The sequence below is a fragment of the Esox lucius genome, chromosome 18 (assembly GCF_011004845.1).
Source record: "Esox lucius isolate fEsoLuc1 chromosome 18, fEsoLuc1.pri, whole genome shotgun sequence".
In the NCBI taxonomy this organism is placed as follows: domain Eukaryota; kingdom Metazoa; phylum Chordata; class Actinopteri; order Esociformes; family Esocidae; genus Esox; species Esox lucius.
The window spans coordinates 22,955,365-22,981,410 of record NC_047586.1 but is presented as its reverse complement, the minus strand read 5'-3'; the positions used below and the strand labels follow the sequence as shown (position 1 = coordinate 22,981,410).

Below are 26,046 nucleotides of genomic sequence, written 5' to 3'. Positions count from 1 at the left end.
ATAAGCTTTTTGTGGTAATGTTTTGTCTTTAATTTTGGTTGCTTTTGTTCCACCTGCCTTTGTGAGGACCCTGTGTGAGGAAAGAATCCTCAAGGGCACTCAGTTTAATTAGCACTGCCGTGGTTGGTATATCAGTTCTGTGTCATGCTGACCTCCGGGTCATCTCGCTCTCTCGCAGGTGGACAGATCTGACCACCAGAGAGTAATGAGGGGAGGGTGTTGGAGGGGAGGAACTCAAGTAGGGTTAAGGGGGAGGTGAGGACTTTAGTTGGGTGAGAACTCAGGAAGAGGATGATGTCACTCCCTAGAGCTGTAAGGAAGGGGTCAGAGGGAACACAATAGAATCCACATCCCGCTAGAACCGCCTTCATCGCTTTTCTTCATGAAGCTCAGAATAGTTTGTAGTTCCTCTGCACCAGCTGTGCTTTTGTTACCTTAAGGTTATTTTTCGAGTGAGGTAAAAGTAGCATCTAATGCCAAACTATTAAATTAAGTCTTTATTTATCAAATTTGTATTGTGATTTCCAATCAGTATTTCAATTGCATCTTATAATTTAAGCTATCCTTAACAAATATATGCAACACAATATTTTTGTTCTTGTAAGAACATTTGTGAATTGAAATACATTTATTGAGCCTATGTTGTTCAAATATATTTTTTCAGGGAACCCATTTACCTCTCCAAAATGTCTGTCAAACCCATGTTTCATTGACAGTATCCCAGCTGTGCTAATGTCAGAGCACATTAGGCTGTTTAGATAACCGTGTCTGTTATAGCCTGCCCCCACTCATCTCTTAGGCCAGCTAGTCTGAAGGGTAAACCGCCTACCCAGCCTTCTCTTCTGAGTCGTTATGATGTTCATCCATTTCACCCACATGCAGACGAGTACCTTTTGACTGTACCGCAAATCAAATCAGCCATTACGTTGGAGCTAATCATAAGGCTTTGAGAGGGGTAGTAGATAAGATGGAAAAGCCAGACTGGGGCTTGTGGTTAAGTGAGAAAGAAAGAGAAGGAGAGAAAGAGGAGTGTGAGAGAGAGAGGGAGGGAGAAAGAATCTGCCAGAGATTAGTTACAGTGGTAGGAAGAATAAAATAACTGGATGGTGTTTGTGGTATTATGTCGTATCCGTAATTAGGAGCTGCCGACAACTCTACAGTGCTGTGATCTACATTACCAGCTCCAGGGTTTTCCCAAACAAAAGGGTATTATTTAGAAATAATGAAGACTATTTCTTGGGAGAGCCGGGTTCCCATCTTTAGCCGCAGAGTCCTGTGTTTGACGTTCCAAGTTTTCCGGGCACCTCCACAGGAGATTCGGCACATCTTTTGTCACATCCTGAGCAGTGGCTTCTCCCTTCTCTACCCTCTCTTCTCTGACTTTTATCTTCTCATTAATTTACCTCCACTGTCAGGACTGTTTAAGACCCCTTCTGTCATTGCAATGACAGTGTTATGTAGCTGCTATGATGCCTGGTGCTTTTTGACTTTGAAGTGTTAATTGGTCATAGTCGCTTAGGTAAGCTTAAAAGCATGCATTTATTCCTATAGTAAACCTTCCTGATTTTACTTCAGGATTCAAGTGTAAGACCTAGCTTGCATTCACCAGCTTGCATTCATGTGTCAACATGCATAACAGCTTCTTTGCATTTATTCCATAGTTTTAGCTGAACTCTCAGCCGTAAGGACGTTAGCAAGGTCCTTACTCTGCCAGGAGAGCAGTGTAGGCTATAGCCTGATGTCATGGTCCCTATTCCGTTATTAGTAATTGCCATGAGATTTGAAGGACGAATGCTGATCATGTCATTGGCCTGAGAAATGAGAAATAGCCTTTTTTGGTTTATTAGGTTTATCAGAATGCCATTGCCATGCAGTAGCTCCAATTCCTGGGGGCCACATTAACACATGGGAGTACAGAATAGTTATATAGGGGACAACATACTATTAAATGAAGGGCTGGGCGATATCAACAAACATCAGTATCGTGATAAGTGGAACCAATTACCTCTAACAATATGTATCGTTATCGAAGTACTTAATGTTAAATACACTAATTTAGTAAGCAGAATGTCTTAAGTGCATTGGGATATGGCACAATTGTACTCAGCCTTTTTTAACACAGTTATTGCAATATATATTGTTATCGTGGTAATTGGGTCTACTTATCGCGATACTGTGATTGTTGATATCACCCAACCCTAAATTATTGTGTAGTACATTTTGTGATTTTAGTGAGTGGCATTTTTTTGTTTATTTTACAATATACGCATGTCACTTCCATTTGCCTGGTTACATCCAACACATCTGAGCTCTGTTTGGCAGCCACTGTTAGCCTTGATCTACTTGCATCTGACTTTTTAGGGTCTACCATCTGTTAAAACTCCATCAGTTAAAACTGGTTCACCAAGTAACCTCTCTTAGGCCCTTATTTTATTGACAAAAGTTCCTCAAACAGGAAATTGTCTGGTCTCTTCCCCTCGTCTCTTGGATGCTCATTTACACTAATGGGTCCATAAAGTGCCCTGGGGTCACAGGGCGGGAGGTATGCAAGGAAATCATTTTTTTAAGCGCTATTTCTCAAAGAGGATAATTACATTTAAGTTTTTGAGCAAATTATATCTGGCTCGGCTGGGAAAAGGGAAGGGGCGTGTGATCAAGTATTAAATGGCCTTCCTTATCGATGAAGCCTGGACAAAAGTTTAACATTATGCTGAGTCCGGTGCGTTCTATATGTAAATGCAAAATTAAAGAGAAATGTTTTCCAGTATACTGAAGGTGTTTTTAGAGCCTCGTGATTGTCATTTCACATAGCCTCCTCTTCATTTCACTGATTTCGTTAGGGGTAATTTCCCCATCTCCCCCTCACGGAATTGGAGCAGTCAGTTGATTTTAATTTACTTCTTAAGATGTCTCTCCACTTGATTCATTCCTCTCTTTTCCCAGTAATACAAATATGAAATACTTAGCTTATTAAATGTATCCAATCAATAACATACAAACTAAAATGAAATGTTTACGAATGTTTAGGTTGATAGCTAAATGCGGTTGTAATAAACAGTGGTTCCATTTTCTTTCCTACAAATATCTCTTTCCTTAATACTGTCATCAAGTTTAAAGAGACGTGGACAGTTTTGTTTGGGATGTGTTTTCTTTTTTAAAATGTATGAATGTTCAGGTAATTCATGCTGTATTTGACAAAGTGGTGAAAGATACTTTTTTTAATGCATGTGTTGCTGAAAGCGCAATGTTTGAACCCATGCTGCTCCAATATATGAGCTCTGTAGGCAGCGCTTTAGACAACGGGCCATCCTTGGCCTCAAATGCCCTTTTTCTCTGGGCAGTGATTTGTCGTGATTTGTCATACCATCACTTTCTTTATTGACAAGACCCAAAGCTTTAAGCCTGGGAAGGCACTGCAACATGAGCTTGGACAACACGCCACATTCTATGAAACAAACACCAGGTCTGTGATGCAAGGCTCTTTGTTGGTCTGTGATGCAAGGCTCTTTGTTGCATTTCTTGCTTTTGGATACTTTGCATGGCTCAAAGTATCAAAAGCCAGAAATCCAAACATTAGTTTTTTGGTTACACTATGTAGGCTTTTATGCAAGATATCCAAATCAAAGTTGATGCAATATTCTTTATTTTTACATATCTTATGTAGATGATTCTGACATTCACATTATTGCTGCATATATGGTGGGGAACTAAATAACTCCTTGCTCACCAGAATCTTGCTTACCAAGCTCCAACCTAGACCTCTAGTCTGCAAATTCTGGCTAGCAATTGTAAAATTGGCTTGTTTTTCATATGTGCATATTTGTGCTTTTACATTTGGAACTAAGGTATGAAAGTAATTCTGCTTTTAAATTATGTAAACACATTATACATCCAGCCAAATGTGGGAGGTTTTAATAAACTTTTTGTTAACTGCAAAAGTCTTAGGACTGCAAGTTTAGGAGTGCTGTAGACCGCTGCAATGAATGACCAAGATTACATTCAACATGAAGAAAAATTTATAAATCCAATTGGTCTTAGACACTATATATGGTAGGCATGCAAAACATGTCAGACTACCATACGCAGAAGGATAGTCCAACAGATATTTATAAATAAACAATCGTGTTACAGTGAGTTAAAAAGCACCAGAAAGAGCCCATAGAGGATTTGGGCCCCTCAATTGAAGATGGCGACTTGGATCCAATAGGCATGCCACTGTCCCAGTGGAAACCATAACAACTCTAATAAAGGGTTGTCAACCCAATTGCCAATCAGTTTCTGAATCCCATAGATTGGGATGTCTGCTTCATAGGGCAGCCCCATTTTCTTGACAATAACACCATTAGAAAATGAAATTAGTTTGGATTATAGTAATTCAACATTTGATCAGTGATTTCATTCTAGTGAATTCTCTCTGAATATTAAATCCCTTTTTTTGTGATTGCCATAGGGCAGCTGTGTTGTTGTGTAGTCCTAATTGTGTGTGGGTGCAGAGGTATTTAGCAGTAAGCACCCAATCTTGTCATTGAAACTGTTTATGGTGGTTCTGAGAGATGTCATTAAAAAAATAAAAAATATATTATATAGGCTCAGTAAATAGTTTACTATGCCAAATCCTTCTTGATAATATCCAGCTCCTTCAGACAGTGGTTTGGTATATAAAGCAGGCAAAAACGTATCAGTGTTCATTTACTGTTAGACTGAACATTTAGAATGGCTTAAACTGGTGACCTAGGCTCAGAAACAGCTGCCCTCCCAGGCTTTTCACGCAAGGGTCTGGATTAACCGAGAAGGGTGAATCAAACTTAAACTTCAAGAACTTGTTGATGAAAGAAGTCAAAGGAGAATGGCAAGAATTATACTAGCTAACAGATGGGCCAGAATAATAATATTAATGGTGGGGTGGAGTGCAAAACTGCATTTTGGAGCACTCAACTCGTCAGCCATTGTCACGAGTGGGCTATTGCAGTGGATGACCAAACCTTGTTCTACTCCTATCATCTACCTGCCTGTGTCAATAGTACAAAGCTAGTGGGGATGGGGTTATTGATGTTGACTGTTTCTAAGAAAAAGTTAGGACGCTGTGTAAAATGGAAATAAAAACAAAATGCAAAGATGTGCAAATCATTTAAACCTTATATTCGATAGAAAATAGTACAAAGACAACATATCAAATGTTGAAACTGAAAAATGTAGTTCTTTGAAAAAAAATTGCCTACGTTTAATTTGATGCCCGCAACTTGTTTCAGAAAAGCTGGGACAGGAGTTACAAAAGACTGGAAATGTTGTGTAATACCAGCTAGGTTAATTGGAAACAGGTCAGTAACATGATTGGGTATAAAAAGAGCATCCCAGATCATCACCACTCTGTGAAAGACTGTGCAGAAAAGTATTAATAATTTAAGAATAATGTTTCTCAACATAAAATTGCAAAGAGTTAGGTAACTCCCTAACTACGCTACATAATATCATTAAAAGATTCAGAGAATTCAGAGAAATCTCTGTATACAAGGGACGAAGCCGAAACACCAATATTGGATGGATGTGATCTTTGGGCCCTCAGGCTGCACTGCATTGAAAGCAAACACAATTCTGTAGTGGAAATCACTGCATGAATTCAGGAACACTACCGAAAACCATGGTCCATGTACACAGTAGGTCGCTGCATCCACAAATGCAAGTTACCACAAGTTAAAACTTTACCATGCAAAAAAGAATCCAGATAAAAAACAAGATCCAGAAATGCTGCCACATTCTTTGGGCCTAAGCTCATTTAAGATGGACTGAGGCGAAGTGGAAAACTGTCCTGTGATATGACAAATCAAAGTTATTTTTGGGAATCATTGACTTTGCATCCTCTGGGCTAAAAAAGAAAAGGACCATCCAGCTTAACATCCTTAATGGTATGGTGGTGCATTATTTAACATGGCATGGGTGACTTGCACACCTGTGAAGACACCATTAATTTTGAACAATATGTACAGGTTTTGGAGCAACAAATGCTGCTGTCCAGACAGCTTTTACGGGGAAGGCCTTGCTTATTTCAACAAGACAATGTCAATCCACATTCTGCACATATTACAACAGCATGGCTCCGTAGTAAGAGTCTGGGTTGATAAACTGGTCTGCCTGCAGTCTAGACCTGTCACCCATTGAAAACATTTGGCACATTATGAAACAAAACATAGGACAGAGGAGACTCAGAGCTGTTGAGCAGCTGCAATCCTATATCAAGCAAGAATGGAAATACATTTCACTTTCAAAACCACAGCAGTTGGTTTCCTCAATTCCCAAATGCTTAGTGTTTTATTAAAAGAAGAGGGGATGAAATGCAGTAATAAACATGCCCCTATCCTAACTTTTTTGTAACTTGTTTCTTGCATCTAAATGGGCATATATTTTTCCAAGTACATTCCTCTAGTTCAACATTTGGTTTGTTGTTTTGGTATTATTTTCAAGTACATATAGGGATTAATTGATTTGCACATCATTGCATTCTGTTTTTATTTGCATTTTATGCAGCGTCCCAACTTTTTGGAAATTGGATTGTAGAATACTAGATGACTGCATGCGTGTAAATAAAAATAAATATATTTGCATCTTGCTACCACAGATAAGGGACATTTGGACTGACTAAATTCTGCTATAATTCCAGTGAATCCACTCTTGGAGCTGAAGGTTGATTGCCTGAATAAAACAGCCTCCCTTTGTTTACACTTTCTAGCCTCAAAGCTCAAGACCAATTATGGGATAATGTTTAGGTTAACATCAGAAATAAGTCATTTTGGGATAAGCAGGGAATTTACTTCAAGCAAGTTTTTAATTTAATTTAGCCTGTTTTGGGTTTGTCTGTGGTTAATGTTTACTGGCTCAGAAGTGGTCAGTGTTATCGCTGCACTTCTGTAGATGATGAATATAAGGTTTCTGTATATTATTACAGAACTGTTACTGTATGGGTTCCCTTACTGTCACTCAACACATTGGTTTTAAATCAGAACACCTTCATTCATGTAAAAACTTACAATCGCTCCTTGAATAAGCCCATTTTGGTGGCTGTGACATGCCGTACAGGTGCTGTTAATTACCCCTCAGCCTCATTATTTGTATTCCATTGAACTGAATTGTATAAGACATTGCTCTGTTGAAGCAGAACATTTCTTAATACAAGCTATTTAAAAGGGAAAATCCCTAGAGTGATTGGAGGTGTACCACAGCGATTGCAATACAATGACTGCTTCTGATAATTGAAAATTGCCCTGTGAAACCACTATGAAATAAGTAATTGAGCCGTACAAATGTTCTAACTTAAACTTTTCCTCTCGTTCAGATGAGTACTATGCCAGGCCTGCCCACGCGACCCTGTTTCTATGACATTGACCTTGACCCAGTTACAGAGGAGATCAGTGGGCTCTTCTAATCATGCTCCAGAACCATCACAAAGGTACAATTGTATTTCATTATCCATCTTTGATTGAACATTTTTAATTTACAATGTATTTCCAACCCATTTGGCACAGATATTTACCAAACAACTCTTAGCACCTTACATGTACAGTGATTTTAGAAAGTGTACTGAAAATGCAGCTTGTTATGTAAAGTCTCATCTTATTCACCTTGAATAAGTATCTAACGAATATTAAAGTGAATACACATGGGTAATCAAGTTGATCGAGTTGAGGAGTGTTCACACTTGTAAAAACAAGGCAATGATCGTTTTTTAGACCCTTCTAATTATGACACAAGGAAAATGGGATATCTTACACGTGGACAATGGGATATCTTACACAAGGAATGGGAAATGGATAAATTATTCAACTGTTCTAATCCTGAGAAAATAGTAAGAGTGAGGTGTTGAAAAATGTAAATGGTGAGTATATGATAAATGTAATTACTTTTTATTTTCTTGGCTTTTAGTAGACAATTACTATCCTTTGAAATAATTTACTAATCACATAACCTTTTACTGATTTGTCATTCCTGGGATAGAATAGGATAGAATTTAAATCCACTGTAAGTAATGTGATCTTATCCAGAGTGGTTTACTGTAGTGAGTGAATACATTATTCATACTTTTTTGTGCTGGCCCCTCCCACCAAGTGAGCTACACTGACTCATCTTCCATATTTATGCTTTTGATGCCCAAAAAACGCTAAAACAAGGCAACAATCAATGTCTTCAGAAAATGCACTGCCTCGCAGGGCCAGTCCGTGTAGATGCATTATTAACACAAGTTTTGCCAAAATGGTGCCAGTGGTTTCAGTCTCATTTGACAAGACATTTCCACCGCCCCCTCCCAGATTTGAATTTATTTACTGTTTGCTAGTGGTTATATGAATCAGTCTGTGTATCTCATATAGTTTGCCTTCCACCGCAACTGTCCACACCAGTGCTTTAATGGCCCATTAGGTCAAACAACTGACTAAATTGGGTCTGTAGTGAACCAATTAGTAAAATGTTGTCTACTTGCCACATACTACGTAGTACTGGTCTTCTTCGGATACTGAAATGTAAATATCAGATCCAAAATGTATCCTTGACATTTCTGTGATTGGTGTCCGTAGTTCTTAAATGTTTCGTTCAATGTTCGAAAATACTGTTAGAAACTGTTACAGGACTTGCAATCCCAATTTATTTATTATGATCTCAGTGAGCCATTGTCATATAAGTTCTGTCATGTTGTATTACTTTTATAAATTTTTTATTTGATGGTCAATTCAAAAATGCTCCTTTTGTGGCAGATATTCAGTGGATATTCTGTTTATCTAGTACATTTCCATACAAAGACAATCCGAATGTCTACAGAATGTCCATTACAAAACTAACTTTATACTCCGATCACCTGCCTAATATTGTGCAGGTCCCCCTTTTGCCGCCAAAACAGACCTGACCCGTTGAGGCATGGACTCCACTAGACCTCTGAAGGTGTGCTTTGGTATCTGGCACCGACGTTAGCAACAGATCCTTTAATTCCTGTAAATTGCGGGGTGGGGCCGCCATGGATTGGGCTTGTTTGTCCAGCATATCCCACAGATGCTCGATTGGATTGATATCTGGGGGGAACTTCAGAGGCGAAGTCAACACCTTGAACACGTTTTCCTCAACCCATTCCTGAACCATTTTTGCTTTGTGCCAGGGCGCATTATCCTGCTGAAAGAGGCCAATTCCATCAGAGAATACCGTTGTCATGAAAGGGTACACATGGTCTGACATGTACCACCTACCAAAGCATTGTTGCAAACTAACATCCACATGAATGGCCGGATCCAAAGTTTCCCAGCAGAACATTGCCCAATGCATCACACTGCTTTCGGCTGCTTGCCTCCTTCCCATAGTGTATCATGGTGCCATGTGTCCGCAAGGTAAGCGACGCGCACGAACCCAGCCATCCACGTGATGTAAAAGGAAATGTGATTCCTCAAACCAGGCCACCTTCTTCCATTCCAGTTCTGATGCTCACGTGCCCATTGTAGGCGCATTCGGCAGTGGACAGGGTTCAGCGTGGGCTCCCTGACCGGTCTGCGGCTACACTGCCCCATACACAACAAACTGCGATACACTGTGTGTTCTGACACCTTTCTATCGGAACAAGCATTACTTTTTCACAACTTTTTAATCAATTTGGGCTACAGTAGCTTGTATGTTGGATCGGACCACACGGGCCAGCCTTTGCTACCGATGTGCATCAATGAGCCTTGGCCTCCCATGATCCTGTCGCCAGTTCGTCTGTTTTCCTTTCTTGGACCACTGAGACCGGGAACACCCCACAAGGGTTGCAGTTTTGGAGATGCTCTGACCCAGTCATTTAGCCATCACTATTTGGCCGTAGTCAGAGTCACTCAGATCCTTACTCTTGCACATTTTTCATGCTTCTAACACATCAACTTTGAGGACAGAATTTTCAATTGCTGTCTAATATATCTCACCCACTGACAGGTGCCATGATGATGAGATTTTCAGTGTTATTGATTTCACCTGTCTGTGTTCATAATGTTATGGGTGATCGGTGTATGGTTGGATGGTGTGAGTTTGAATGTGTGAACTGTTGTTGTTGCAATTCATTAAGTTTCCAAATGGAGAATACATTCTACATACTGCCCTTTTAATTACTGTTATTGTTTTTCTTTGACGGTTTCATTTGTCATGGAACGCATTGTACTTTTACCCCTAGTTATACCACTTAGCTTCAAGTGTTTTAATCAAAGAAACACTCAATCTTACGCCTTCTCTTCTCAGATTCAGTGGATGTTTTGCAGACTGAAGACTACCGACAGGGTCTACCGCACCACTGCGTGGCTGGTGTCACTCTTTTGCACATCAATGTAATTTATCCAAATAATCACCATGCGGTCATTTTATCAAATAGTGAACATGCTGTATTTTTTGTTTACCGTTGTCCTACTCCGTAGGCTCTGTGGAGTTTGTATAATTTTACCCAGCAGTTGTGGTAAATCATCACACACATTGTGTGCTTAACATCCCAGGTTGCCTCTTAAATGTACGGGGAAAGATGCATTTAGTTACTTTTAACTAATAGTGTTACTTTTTAGTTACTGTTATTAATGCTGAGTTTAATTCTCTGTTTTATGTCTTAACATATTTTTTTTCAGTCTTAATGCATTTGAGTGCTCATGTAGCTTTTGAATGTAATTCATATTGTACGCACAAGTTGTTTTCAATGTGAATGTTGAATGTTTTTTAACCCACTACAACCTCCTAAATGTCACAGTGGCTGTATTACCTTTTGAAACTTGTTTGTTTACTATTTGTTGAGGTATGCTTTTTACCTAATGCCATATAATTATATGGACTATGGAGTATTTTACAAGGTACTGTTTAGTACCATATAAGAGTGCCTTTAAAATAAACTGCTTTATTTACTCTAGAATTCTGTTGTCTTATTTTAGCTTTTGTCTAGTTGTTGTTGACTGCCAGCAGGTGAGAAGAGAAGGCCAGCCATCTGTTGTTTGGGCACAGTCTTCTTCCTGTCTTCACAGGACATTAACAGGAGTCTGCCTCCAAAATCAGCACTTTGTGGTTTGTAAGAATTTGTTTTATTTAAGAGAAGAACAGTTGAACACTTATGCATTCAGCCAGTGGCATGTTTATTAGTTGCCCCACCACTTTCACCAAAATGAACCTGTCATACAGACATTGCATCGCTTGGTCATGGCATTCAATCTAAAATGGGTACATAAGTGACGGACAAGTGACTCAGTGTCAATGTATTTGTTAATGGGGGTGTATCATAAACCGGCCACTAAGTTTACCTGTCACTTGTTCACACACTCAAATAGACAGATAGTCGTTAATGCACGCACACAAATAAACTAACACATAGAGAAACCCTTGGGCAAAACCTTTGGGCAGAATGCTTATCTGCATACAAAGTTTTAAGGTTTAGCCCTCCTGGGTCTTTGTTGAGGAAGTAGGCCTGAATACTAGTCCTCAGAGCCAGCCCCCTCACAACAACCCAGAAAGTCAGCACTGTCGGTCATTTTGGGATGTTTGTATTGCAACCTGGTTCCTCTGTCTGCTCATAGCTGGCATTCCACACCTGTGGACTGTTATTGCCCCAGTGTTCTGAGATCTCTGAAAGTCGTGCATACTGTCTGAAGTAAAGGAATGTATTAATTCATGTTGTGTTTCTGTGTGTGCGCGCGTGTCTGTGTGTGCTGCTGAAATCCACATCCTGGTTTTGGTTTGAGTAAAGGTTAAATAGCTTTAAATCATACGGTCTTTGTCATGGGAATTATAGAGGCCCTGGTGAGTCTGTCTAGTTTAGTTTGTTTCCTCACAGAATAGTTAGTGCACATTCTCCATTGGTCCGGAGTGATCAAGAAGTTTACAAATTACAAAAAAACTCCCAAATGATGTACTGTTAAATACAATGCAAGGAATTGGGTTGAAATTTCAGTTTCCTTTCAGTACCAAGGACAGGTCCCACATTTTGTTTAGTGTGTACATGCATTGATCCTGGTTGTCCATTGCCCTGGCATCCTAATGACATGGTCCCAATATATTTTACTACTTAAGGAGGTATACCACACCTGCTGTGACCAACCAGTTGGGCGCCACAGAACCATACAACATCAGAGACCAAATATGAGGGATGGCCACTTTCCTTAGCCTGTGAAATAGGGTACAGAAATTATTAACCAATGTCCTGAGAACAAAACCGTTAAAAGTTAGTAAGGTCTTTATTAAAACACTACTATTTTGGCTAGCTTCACCCTAACCATGCCAAGACCACTAACCCGATCTTTCCATATCCTAATCCCTTTGTGTTTCCCCCTTTGGATACTTCCCATACTGCTGGCTGTTTAATAACTTCTGGAGTGATGTATGCAAACTAATCGGAAATGTTGAATTTGGAAGTAAAACAAGCAACAGTAATTGAAAGAAGCAGGTGTTAGTGGTTAGTAATCCTGAACAGAGGAATACAGTGGGTGTTGAAAGTCACCACCCCACTTCAAAATGAAAACATAAAATCAGACCTTTTCTGGTTTTATTTTCTGGTTGAATTTATTTCAAAATGTAATAAAAACATAAATTAAAACCGTAAAATACCATATTTGGGTAATTGAACACCCCTCTGAGTTAATACTTGCTTAAATTACAGCCATTATGTTCTTTGAATACATCTCCACTAGGTTTGCACACCTAGACTGTGCAATATTTGTAAATTTTTCCTTGTAGAATTGTTGAAATCAAATTGCATGGTAACCTCTTATGGACTGCACTTTTCAAGTCATTAAACATTCTCTATGGGATTTAGGTCAGGGCTCTGACTAGGCTACTCAAGGACTTTCACCTACTTGTCCTTCAAGATTGGTTTGGTGGTGTGCTTTGGTCATTGTAATGTTGAAACTTGAACCATTTTCCACTTCCTGACAGAGGGCTGCTGGTTCTCCTCAAGAATCTGTCGGTATTTTGCACTGTTCATTTTCCCTTCTATCCTGACAAGTGCTCCAGTCCCTGTTCAAGAGAAATACCCCACAACTTGATGCTGCAACTGCCATTCTTTATTGTAAGCATGGTGTTCTTTTGGATTGAAAGATGTATTGGGTTTTGGTCCAATTGTTTTGCATTAAGCCCAGCCTTTTAAGTTTTGTCTCATCTGACCACTGCTCCTTTTGCCATTTGTACTCAGAATCTACAATATGCTTTTTGGCAAACCTTACATGAAACTTGAAGTTTGAGTGTTCTTTTTTCTTGCCATCCTCCCATAGAGGGCAGGTTTGTGGAGCGCTTGAGATATTGTGGTCCCATGAACACGAACACATTGACCAGTCTTTGCCTTAAAGGCTGGAAGGTCCTTCAAAGTTGCCATTGGCTTCTTGGTATCTTCTCTGATCAGTCTTTCTTGCCCGGTCAACCAGTTTGAAGGGACGGCCTGATCAATGCAAGGTTTGGGTCGTGCCACAGCGAGTGGCCTCAGCAAGTTTGCGATGTAATTCATTTTCAGAAATGTTTATAGTTTTATGTTCACTTAGATATTGTGGATTGTTGTGTGTAAATAAAGCTGGGTAAAGTCTAATTTTGTGTTTTCATTTCAGGCTGAAATGCAACAAAAGGTGAACATTTTAAAAGGGGGTGGTGACTTTCTAAACCCACTCTAAAAGAGAGATGGGCTGGACCTTCTCATTCCAGCGTTTGTTGATCTTTTCTCTATGAAATATTTGTTAAACCACAAGCACAAAGAGGGAAGGATATAGAAATGCTATACTTTAGTTCCTTTCTATATTTATTTACTTCAGCTGAATAAACTAACCACCCCCAAAAGTAGCAGCAGACTGTTGGAGATGAGGGTAAGCCTGAACACCTATCTGTCATTCATTACACAGGATTTCTTCTAAAAGATATTTTTCGAGAGATCCTGTATTGATTCCTCATGTCTTGGTTGTCATTACACATTTGTCTGTTTACGTGTGAACATTGAGCCCCTACTCCCATTGGTTCACTTATGTGAACTTTGCATCTTACCGCATCATCCAGCAGTCGGTTGGTACCTCAAATTATTAATCAGTTGGACTTGTGGTTTAACTGAAATGTGACTTCAGCTTGTAACCCAGCTTGTAACCCAACCTGTCCAGGTGCTGCCACAATGGAGCAAATAGGGTAAGCAGTCTCACAGAATTTGGGACCTTTCGGTTACAGGTCAGTGGCTTTAACCGCGAGGTCTCCTGCCACCTCGTTGGCCTCGGCAGCTCCTGTGAAGGCTTTGACTTTAATGACCACCCCCACATGCTGCCATATTTTCGATGAGATCAGCTGTCCCTCCCTAGTGAAGGTCATCCACTGACAGAGCCGTCCAAAAACACGGCCGCCCAGGACCAGGACTTAGCCATTAGTCCTGTGTAAATGCTGGATTCTCTCTCAGGATATTTTTCTCTGAAGAACAACAACAACATTTCCGTTGGCCTGAAGTGGACAGATGTTCTCATTCTCAATGAAATCATTCTGATTGTTTTCTGGACTGTTTGTTAAAATAAAATGATGGTTAGGATCTAGTATTAAATGTTGGGGTTGAGTTAAATTTAGAAATTAAGGTTAGGTTATTGAGGTTGGGATCAGTGTTAGGTTGAGAGTATAGGGAAAAAAGCTAATCTGGTTTGTGGTCCCCATCAGGATAGAAAATAGACAGACTAAAATTTCAAAAAATCTGCACTGTCTCTTATTTTTTACATTACATTTGAAGTTTTAGTAATGTAGCAGAGCGACTTACAATAAGTGCATTCCTCTTAAGCTGTCTTTGAAAATCAACATCTGACCTTCACAATAAGTACACTTCAAAGCCATTAGTTGGCAAAGTCAGTGCCAGAGAAATCTGATTTCTTATTTTTTCAGACGGCGGGGGTGGGGGTTGCACAATTAAGATGCTCATCAAAAAGGTAGGTTTTATAACACTTTCGAAAGATTGGCAGGGACTCTGCTGTCCTGGCTTGAAGGGGAAGTTTGTTCCACCATTGAGGTGCCAAGATAGAGAAGAGTTTTGCCTTGGCTGAGCAGAAGCTGCCCACTCGTGAGGTTTGTGACAGATCAGAGTACACGGGAAGGGTTGGAGGGTTTAAGCTTAGCCTGCAGGTAGGGAGGTGCAGTTCCCTTTGCTGCTCCATAGGTTAGCACCATGGTCTTGTAGCAGATGCAAGCTCCTACCAGAAGCCAATGGAGCTTGGGGAGGAGAAGGGTGACATGGGTGAATTTGGAAAGGTTGAACACAAGATGGGCTGCAGCGTTCTGGATAAGTTGCAGGAGCTTGATGGCACAAGCGGGGAGCCCAGCCCAACAGTGCATTGCAATAGTCCAGACAGGAGATGACACGTGACTGGATCAAGAACTGAGCCGCTTCCTGTTTAAAATAGGGTCGTGTTTTGCAGATGTTGTACAGCATGAATCTACAAGAGGGAGTCACTGCTTTGATGTTTGCAGAGAATAACAAGTTCTTGTCAAGTGTCATGCCAAGCTTCTTTGTGCTCTGTGAGGGGACCACCATGACGTTGTTAAAGGTGATGGACAGATCTTGGAGCGGGCAGGCCTTCCCTGGGAGGAAGCGCAGCTCTGTCTTATCAAGGTTAAGCTTCAGGTGTTGGGCTGACATCCAAGCTGAGATGTCTGCCAGGCATGCAGATATGTGTTGCAACCTGGGATACAGAAGGGGGAAATGAGAAGAATAGTTGCGTGTCATCAGCGTTGCAATGATAGGTGACAGTGCCAAGTGACGTTGTGTAGAGAGAAAAGAGGAGCGGGCCAAGGACTGATCCCCACAGGTGACGCAATGAGTGTTGAGATGCTTTGAGGTAGAGGCAGCTAGGAAGGCTGTTAAGGCCACACCCCTGGATAAATTAGGGACAATACTGCAAACTGGACTGAAACTCAACCACTCCACAATCACAAGTAATGAGCAATCAGCCAAGGATTAAATAGGCTTTGTCTGCCTATCTTACATTCTCTCTTACAGTGCTTTTCTCTTTCTTACTGATGTAGAGAATGTAATGGTCTCTAAATATCTTGAGTACATATCTGATACAGAGAAAACTTAAATTCAGAAATAATGACACACAGTCAGCATGGCTATCAGTTTCAAAGGTTCAGTGCCTCTCACTTAAAGCATCTTTCCTTCTCTCTTCTCCCCTTTGTTCTTCATTATCACTTAATATCTGTCTTGTAACAGCAGGAGTGTGTTTGGCCATGGCTGTTAGTGGTTAGCTAACACATATTATATGGTTGTTAAATAAGAGTAGCTCGACCCAGAGGAGAGCCAATCGTGTGTTTACATGCTTCACATCGTTACCACAGAACACAGTCATTTCTTAGTGCTCATAGTCCAACAGCTGGCTGACACTGATGATGAAACCTTTTCAGCTGGCTCAGAAAGAAACGTGAGGATGGATCCTTGTTTTCCATTGGCACAGTGATTATGTGCCTTGAGAATGTGATTATTAAACATTTCTGTCATAATCACATTATACATATAACATTCCCAACCCCATCTCGACAAACTTAGATAATGCTTTGATCCCTGGGTTAGTGGAGATCCACATCAGAGGAACTTTATATCAAGAAGGGACTGTTGTCTCATTTGATCAACTGAGGGAAAACTGACCTCCCTAGAACATTTATACATGTTCAGTCAATTCCAGTCCCTGTATGGCGGTAGGAAGGCTTTTGTCATTCCTTTCTGTTTTCTTTTTTATCTTACTTTGGGGTTGTTCATATTTTATGATTATGTGGGGGGATTTGTTTTATAAGGGGTGATATGAGAATGTAATTGAAGTAGATGAAACCAACAGGACTGAATATAAGTAAAAACGTTATGATAGTTTATTTTTTCAACAATGACCCTATAAGGTCATCAAACCTGTTGTCTGCTTTATACTGCTTCAACTTTCCCTAGTACTGTCAATGCTTTTTTCTGTGAGAAGATTGCTTGTGTAGCTATGAACAGTGTGTTAATTATCAAAATGTAAAATGTAGTTTAATAACATTGTCATGTTTTCTGTTGGGATAGTACAACTGCTGGAACTGCTTTTCCTGAAGAGTTCCTGTTTTTTTAATCACCTGAACCCAAGAACTGAAAAGCCAAGCCCTGTGTATTGTTTCTGTTGGTTTTCCCAGGGGAGGTGCCACATGCACAAGGCACAACAGATGGTAAGTGATCTTGTGTTTTGAAAAACCAATGCGAAAACAGGCTGAGGAGAGACAGGCAGACAGGCCGGCAGAGAGATGGGAGAGACAGCGCACTGGTGCTGGGGAACAGAAATATCGAGAGAAAGAAGTGCAAGGAGGCAAGAGAGAGAAGTTGAGAGGAGGAAAGGAGGCCGATTGTTGACCAAGAATCAGGACAGACGGAAGGACAGTCGTTACAGTAGTCTATAAAAACTCCAGAGCATATTATTTCTCATATCTCATTAATTATTCATCTGAGTTAAACCCAAGCTTCCTTGTCTTACTGTGGTGTCCCTGTCAGGAGTCAACAGGCCCTCAGCTTACAAGCAACATGCTGGGTTACAGGCACGTAACTCCTGACATTTGACTTTGCATCCTCTGGATAATTTTAAAACTTAAATCAAATCAATGTTTATTGAACACTTAAAGAGGTTAGCAGATGATACGGCAAATTTAACAAAATGCTTGGTTTAATAGCTCATGATATGAACAGAATGTTCGGCAAAAAATGTAATTACGTGCGTGTGGTCTTGTGTGTGCTTGTGTGTGTTGGAGTATGTGTTCAGAAAGGCAGAGTACTTGCAGTACTAGGAAAGTAGCTAGCTAGTCATGGCTGTTCAACAAAGTGTTTGCAGATAGACTAGCTGCTACAGAATCTGACCAGTAATTCAAATCTTTGGTGATATAATGTTTGTTCTCTTCTGGTTAGCAGAACCAGAATGTTTGTTCTCTTCTGTTCTCTTTTTGTTTGAGTGACAAACAAAAAGGGAACCTGTTAAGCAATACAGTTAACTCTATTGGCTCCAGAAAGACACCTGCTTTCTCTCCATATTCTACATGGTAGCAGAGGGAACAAACTGGTACAGATAGTGGTCCTGGTGGCTAAGATCATTGATGATCTTCTTGGCCTTCACTAGGTTCTGTAAATGTTTTCAAGGCATCAGTACTAATATTTGCTACACTAGAGCTCACTTTTAAGTGCCTTGACTGGTAGAGATGTTTTAGGGAACATGGTCATGTTTTTGTGAAGCAGAGATCCTGGATTTGTGCCAGGCGTGAACCGAATTGGGTGGAAGCTGAACTTTCTAACCAATTTGCGTGACGTTCTTGAAACATAGCCTCGCAGTCAGGTTTGAACGCTGAAGAATGGAGTGGTGGGTTGGAATGAAGGTAGTTTATAAACAAGGTTAAATTATATAAACTTACTGGAAGTAGTTCAGCGTTACAGCATCTTCTAAATAACTTAAATGTAAATGATTCAGGGTAAAGTTGGAGATTATGAGATTATCAAATGTATGACTTGACAAACAAAGTAATTGAATGACAGTGTATTTACATCCATTCAATCTGATTTACTGGCTGTTTCTACACAATATAGATGGAAAATGTGCACCGTGTTCAGTTTGGGATTATTAGGGAGGCAACACATACAGTCATGTCAAAATATATATACATCCCCTATTAGACATATGGATATGTAATCTTCACTTCAACAATACTGACAAATGAAGGTAATGTAATATGACAAATGACACACAGTTTATTCTTTGCAATCATTTATGAAAAATATATACAAATGTAATATCCTTTTGCAGAACAATTGGGTACAAACATTGCTTCAATAGCTGGTGTTGCCCCCTTTGGCTGAAATAACTTCATGTTCTTGTACCAATGTCTTGTACTTATCAGTCATTTACATGACTGGGGGTGAGTTTTGCCCACTCCTCTTTACAGTAGTGCTTCAGTGGTCATGTTCAAAAGCTTTCTTGCATGCCTGGCTTGCTTCAAGTCCCTCCAACTTGCATTGCAAGCAAACAACTCCACCTATTCTTTTCTTTTTTTTTTAAATGCTTACTGCTCGGATAAATGGTTTTTAACCAGGTGTGCTTACTATTAGTAGTTTGTGTGGATATCCCACCTCGGTATCTTAAAATGAATGCCGTAATTGGAACTCTCGATCAAATCATCTTTTAAATTAATAAATTGTTTGTAGAAATATATCAACAGCAGCCTTTGCTGTGTCATAACTATCATATTTATTAATACTGCAGCAAGATTGGTAAGACCGCTACTGGCCCCTTCAAATGGAATACTGCTATTTTGAGCAGTGGGCAGTGCGCCTGGCTGGGGAGCCGAATGTCGCGGGTAGGAGACACTGCCTGCAAAAAGCTACTCTATAACTTTGAAAATACATTCTATTACTTACAAGTAATCAGAATTATTCGCAATTATAACAATAAGTATGATGATATCGCATGCATATCATCATACTTACTGTTTTTTGTTTGTTTGTTTTTATGTGCTGGGGATTTGGTTTAGGTTTGGCATCAGAGCCACAGTCGAAGCTTGTGTGACCTTGGCGTTTTTTTGCTGAAGAGGCCTGTAATTCGCACGTGGTGGAATTCCGAACAAAATGCTACTGTATGTTGCTTGTCAAAATCCTCAACGCTGCAACTCACGCATCATGATCAGATGCAAGCAAACGTACATTACCAGAGCGAATAACTATGGTGTTGAATGCGCGTATGAGCGTGTCTGCGTATAACAGTTCATGCAACATGTTAACCGTAAAAATGCAAACAAATTGTAGCTTCTGTGTGCGTTTTGACAGATGCAAATAAATTAGGTTGCATTAGAGAAACACATCTAATTTAGTCTGGACACTGGTCCCTAGCCACCAGGTCCTCCATAATGTCAGCATCAGTCTCAATCATTGTAGGAAGAAAAATTCCATGGACCTAGATTATGTTCTGCTTATGCATTCCTTTGAAAGTTTTACAGATGTCATTTTGTTGAAGATAAGATGTAGGCATGTTGGCTATGCTGAGTTCGTCAGCTTTGCAACTGTGACCGATCTTGCCCTCTTTCATCAGGTCTCTCTCTTGTTCCCATCTGATGCTGCAAAGCGTACGGAGGCGCACTGGCCTGGTCCATGTGATAGCAAGGGAGGAGGGGTCCTAAAAGACTTCGCTGACACTCTTGTTCATCACTTGAGCAGCCGACTACCCCGGAACGGTGCTAGGACGCGTTTTGGGTGCGTGGATACATACCTTGCTGCATACATTTTTAGATCTGTATTGTTTTTTCGTGTTTTCTGAAAGAGCAGTCGCCAAATAGGAGAAAGAAGTGAGGTTTTCGCCATGGGAGCACAGACCTCAGCGCAACGGGACGAGAAGAGCCAAGAGGATGCGTCAGCCGAGGAGCTGAGTGCTGAGGTGAACGTGATTTCGGAGGGCGATAGCGTCGTCGACTCCAAGGTAAAATTATACAATACGCTAAATGGCCTCTTATTAACAGTTTAATTTTTTTATGTTTCCAGGCAACAACTTTCATGCTTACATGGGTGAGACAGGGTGCATAACGCTGCTCTTACTCTCCTGGGCTTTTCTCACGTCTACAAACATATTTCAGTTTCTTCTGATACATGAACATATCCTGAAATATAGGGCTTCAATTATGCTTTTTTTTCTTTTTACAATTCATAATGAATGCTGCCGCGATGCGCGTTGGTGCCACTTTTTGGTGTGTATTTTTGCTGAGTAATGCAGTGAGGTGTCTGCCCACTGCAGTGAGGCTGTTGCAGCCTGTAATAAAAACGCCAAAATCTGTCTGTTGCGGTCACAATTTATGTCTCGATTGTGAGCTTTGTGAATATTAATGTAGCAGCTTAGCCTTACTGCATTGTTAAAAATTTACTGCAGACTTTTTACAAATATGGATTAATGCTAATGATGGAGAATGATACATATGTAGTATGTATTTATATCACTGTAAATAACAAAATACAATGCAACTACAATATTTTCTTAAAATGTCTCATGCAGGACATCACTCTCCAAGTTGATTGACAGCTGCTTGTCTTCAGATATTGCTTACAAATCTAGAACATTTCCTAACTTTCTGAAGACGATGTCAAGGTACCCATTAAAAACAATGAAAAAAGGGGATCGGCCACTAATAGCCTTTTGCGTTTTGTATCACGTGTTGTCACAATATGGTAATACCATGTGATGATTGCAACGTGGTTTTCCCAGCTCAAATATTTCTAATAGAAAAAATTGCTGTCGGTTCTTAGCATGTAGGGAGTATAATTACCACATCTATGTTATATTGTAAGTACTGAACCATGTTGTTGACGACAATTATGACTTGACTGTTGTGGTGTGCAGTTCTGTGCCCAGGATACACCAGCACTTGAAAGGAATGTACCTCAATTTGCACCTTGTGAAAAGAAAATAACAAGAACCCAGTGAATGATCAAGTGGGCGCATGGCTGGTTTTAACTTCCAGACACCGAGACATGTGACAATTTACTCTCTGGTAGGGAACCCAAACATTATTCCCACCCAAAATCCTATTCTCAATAACTTCTTATTGGCCTAACAATAACCCCGCCAACATATCCCTAACCCTAATGCTAACTCTAACCCTAACTGTAACTTTTCCTAAACCTACAGTATCTCACAAAAGTAAGTACACCCCTCACATTTTTGTAAATATTTCAGTATATCTTTTCATATGACAACACTGAAGAAATGACACTTTGCTACAATGTAAAGTAGTGAGTGTACAGCTTGTACAGTGGGGAGAACAAGTATTTGATACACTGCCAATTTTGCAGGTTTTCCAACTTACAAACATGTAGAGGTCTGTCATTTTTATCATAGGTACACTTCAACTGTTAGAGACGGAATCTAAAACAAATATTCTGAAAATCACATTGTATAATTTTTAAATAATTAATTTGCGTTTTATTGCATGACATAAGTATTTGATCACCTACCAACCAGTAATAATTCCGGCTCTTACAGACCTATTGGTTTTTCTTTAAGAAGCCCTCCTGTTCTCCACTCATTACCTTTATCAATTGCCCCTGTTTGAACTTGTTACCTGTATAAAATACACTGCACCGTATTGAGGGGAGGATGGATGGGGCCATGTATCGCAAGATCTTGGTCAACAACCTCCTTCCCTCAATAAGAGAATTGAAGATGGGTCGTGGCTGGGTCTTCCAGCATGACAACGACCCAAAACACACAGCCAGGGCAACTAAGGAGTGGCTCTGTAAGAAGGATCTCAAGGTCCTGGAGTGGCCTAGCCAGTCTCCAGACCTGAACCCAATAGACAATCTTTGGAAGGAGCTGAAAGTCCGTATTTCCCAGTGACAGCCCCGAAACCTGAAGGATCTGGAGAAGGTCTGTATGGAGGAGTGGGCCAAAATCCCTGCTGCAGTGTGTGCAAACCTGGTCAAGAACTACAGGAAACGTATGATCTCTGTAATTGCAAACAAAGGTTTCTGTACCAAATATTAAGTTCTGCTTTTCTGATGTATCAAATACTTATGTCATGCAATAAAATGCAAAATGCAATCACATTGTATGATTTTCTACATGCTTTGTAAGTAGGAAAACGTGCTAAATCGGCAGTGTATCAAATACTTGCCCAATTTGGACATTTTCACTTAGGGGTGTACTTGCTTTTGTTGCCAGCGGTTTAGACATTAATGGCTGTGTGTTGTGTTATTTTGAGGGGACAGCTAATTTACACTGTTATACAAGCTGTACACTCACTACTTTACATTGTAGCAAAGTGTCATTGCTTCAGTGTTGTCACATGAAAAGATATACTCAAGTATTTACAAAAATATGAGGTGTGTACTCACTTATGTGAGATACTGTATATCCCTAACCCTATTGCTAACTCCAACCCCAACTGTAACTTCTCCTAAACCTATATCCCTAACCTTAATGCTAATTCCAACCCGACTGTAACTTCTCCGAAACCTATATCCCTAACCATAAATCTCCTTTTCCTTCTGGGGACCAAAGGAAATGTCCCCTCAAGGTGAAACCTTTGTTGTTTTACTATCCTCATGGAGATTGTTGGTCCATGCAAGTACAGTGAAATCTGCACAAATACACACACACACACAGACACACACAAACACAGACGAAAGAACAAACATTTATTTAATGAGGCATAGATAAAACTTGTCTAACTCTGGCTGGTGTTCTAAAACCCAGGGCTGGTGCAGTTTGTCCAACATTATACACTCTGCTGCTGGGTCCTGCTGATAGGAATCAGTTGTGTTTTTGTTCGTCTGTAAGATGAGATGAGCCATAGGGCCTGCCGACTCCAGATGGGTTATGGGTGTATTGCTTCTGTTCTGTGTTAACTCTCTTGTAGCATACATGTGAATAATACATCTTTGAGAGGACTTTAGCTAATGGCTTGGTAGGTTTGGCCACCTGCTGTTTTTAAGGACCATTAAACATATTGATTTCATTCACATTCAGTAGGCAGAAGGTCAAAGTTCCTTTTTTATGTTGGCCTCTTGACTAGTTTGAAAGGTCAACAGCTATATCTAAGAAGATTGAAATACAAACTTACAGTGCTGAACAGCAAATCATTATTAAACCGTTTAAACGTCAGTTCTACTTAGAGTTTTATTATGGTATTGAACTTATTTGGATGCGTACATTGCTTTCTTCTGGTGTCTAGCTGCATAATGATAGTCTGTTATTTCCCTGCGAGATAACCATTTTATGCTGCAAAGACAATGGTCATGCCTTTGATGGTTTTTCATTTGAAGTGTTTTACATCTTTCCCTCCTAATGGAAGGAGCTGTGACCTATTCATTTTCAGCTTGTAATTAATCAACAGCCAAAATGTCACCTTCAGACTGAGAGTTTTACAGCCGTTTGGTGACCGAACACACATTAACTGCATGTTGGTGTTAGTGCAGCCTGATGACCTGTTATTACACAGTTCTAACATGTTTATGCCATTGTCATAGACAGTAGGTTGTGTCAGCCCGTGTCCATGAGAAGCCAAACAATCTGAGGCATACTGTGGATGTGCTTCGTCCATTCAGACACCTCTTCATTCACTGCATCAGTTGTTTGTGCAGATGATGGGCCAAAGAGAAGGTTTAGGGCAATAAGGAAAACGCATAAGAATCCCCTTCAATTGCTAGGTGCATTTACACACACCCGCTCTGTCTAATGGTGATACTAGTTATAGACAACATGTACAGACAGAATACATCAAATCTGCAAAAAAATAAAATAAATGCAGTTATAAACAACGGCTAATGGGCAGATAAAACAATGGGCGATGACGGTGAGAATATAATATACATGGATTTACTGTTGACATATACGCTTATGGTATCAGTAAAGTACATCTGCAGTGTGTTGAGCTGGTTGTAGATGATTTAAAGGGGTAGATGGCTGGTGGAGTGGGCCTGGTCCCTCCCTGGGAAGCCTGTAGCTCCAGGAGTGTTAATGCTGGAGATGTGGTCGTTAAACATCCTTCTACTCAGAGAAATGTCTCTCCACTCCCTCAGCCACCTCCTTCCCTCCTCTTTATTCCTCTTGGCCCCATGTTAGAAACATCTCTCTCCTCCTTCTACCCGTCCTCCTCTTCCACCTCCTTACCTCCTGTATTTCCCTCTTTGCACTATCAGGGCTTAAAAGTAGGTCAGAGGCAGTCTGGTTCTGAGTACGTGCTTCCCTAAACGCCAAACTACCATAAAACATTGTGTGTGTGTGGAGAGAGATAATGTCAGTGGTTTGTTTGTGTTGTGTGAGAGAGTGGGCAAGACAGTGCGTGTGCCTGCGTTGTATGCATGCATGCTTGTGTTATCTTTTTGTCTGTTTGTGTGTTTATGAGTTAAGGAACCCACCAATTATGGGACACTTGGCCCCTCAGACACCCATCGCCGACATTAGGTTTGAAAATCACTTGTTTTTGTCTCTCTGACTCTCCCTTTTTCTCTGTCTCTCTGCCTCTTTAATGTTCTTTATTCCTTTCACTCTCTCTCACTCTGGTTGGGGGCATCGTACATACATAGTTTTGCTTCAGACACAAAAGACAGCTTGTGTCAATCAAGGGATTCCGGTTAACATTCCAGCAACCTCATCCATCCAAAGAAACATACTGAACACGTATTCCTACAAACAGAGTTTACGCACGCCTGTGTCATGCTACAAGCCCTTCTCAAAAGAGGGCTGTTTAGGCTCAAAGCAGAACACGCCGGCAGTCAATCATGAACACAGAGTTGATGGACGATGCAGGACGTAATCAGCGGATCACATGAAGGGCCATACGTTCCTTTATAACCAGCATTGGCGGTTCTGGCCCTGTTGTGACAGTGATTGTCCTGTTTAGAACTGACGGGCAGGGGGAGTGGGTCATCAGGACGAGGGGGAGGGGGAGCTTGCTGCCAAACAGAGGAGCCATTGAGGATGGCCTTGATGGTGGGTGGGAGGGGGGGTTCTGTGTGTGCAGCGGCCCAAAACAGCCAGGAAGGACAGACCCCTGTTAAGGGGAGCATTTTGTTTGGGCGGGGAGATCGCGGGAAAGGCTGAGAGAAAGATAGTGACAGAAAAAGGGGGAGTTGAAGAGGTGCTGTAAGAAGTGAGACCTACTGGGGTGACATAAAGACCACTGAATCGGGCGATTGTTCCTGGTGCCCCTGGTTAAAAGGACTCTGATGACAGCAAGGGTGGAGAGTGAAATGGACTCAGGTATAGAAACAGTGTCTCATAGGGGTTTTCTTGGACCTGCCCTATCTGCAGTTTTTGGTTAATGGGAGAGTTGTGAGTGAAGTTAGTACAAATCAGTGTTTAAGGGGAAAACCCTAACTAATGGGATGCATTGTTAAAGTGGTAGATTTTTTAGGACCCTTACCTGATGACAGAATTTGGTTAATTTCATGGAAAAGGCTTCTGGGCATAACAATTAATTAAGCACTAAGTCTTTGCATGTGACAGAATACATGAACAGTACATCATTTTTTTTCTCTTTTACATATGCTTAGTGTGCATACAGTGCGCATTGAGGCAAGCTTCTTGCTAGATACATGTTTATGTACAA

The 26,046-nt window shown here is 40.5% G+C and overlaps 2 protein-coding genes and 1 pseudogene across 2 annotated transcripts in view; 2 read left to right on the top strand and 1 right to left on the bottom strand.

Annotated features, from left to right (window-relative positions):
- Window positions 1–10,885, top strand: part of mthfd1l (methylenetetrahydrofolate dehydrogenase (NADP+ dependent) 1 like) — a 58,907-nt gene extending 48,022 nt beyond the window's left edge. Inside the window, exons 26-27 of the mRNA XM_010882148.4 lie at window positions 7,328–7,441; window positions 10,234–10,885. Coding sequence (XP_010880450.2) covers window positions 7,328–7,417 — 90 coding nt within the window. The 3' untranslated portion in view covers window positions 7,418–7,441; window positions 10,234–10,885. The remainder of the gene's footprint in view (window positions 1–7,327; window positions 7,442–10,233) is intronic.
- Window positions 10,886–14,843: 3,958 nt separating this feature from the next.
- On the bottom strand, window positions 14,844–20,230 carry LOC117593313 (annotated as a pseudogene).
- The window catches only part of akap12b (A kinase (PRKA) anchor protein 12b), a 51,787-nt gene continuing 45,858 nt past the window's right edge, over window positions 20,118–26,046 (top strand). The window contains exon 1 of the mRNA XM_010882149.3: window positions 20,118–20,423. Coding sequence (XP_010880451.2) covers window positions 20,307–20,423 — 117 coding nt within the window. The 5' untranslated portion in view covers window positions 20,118–20,306. The remainder of the gene's footprint in view (window positions 20,424–26,046) is intronic.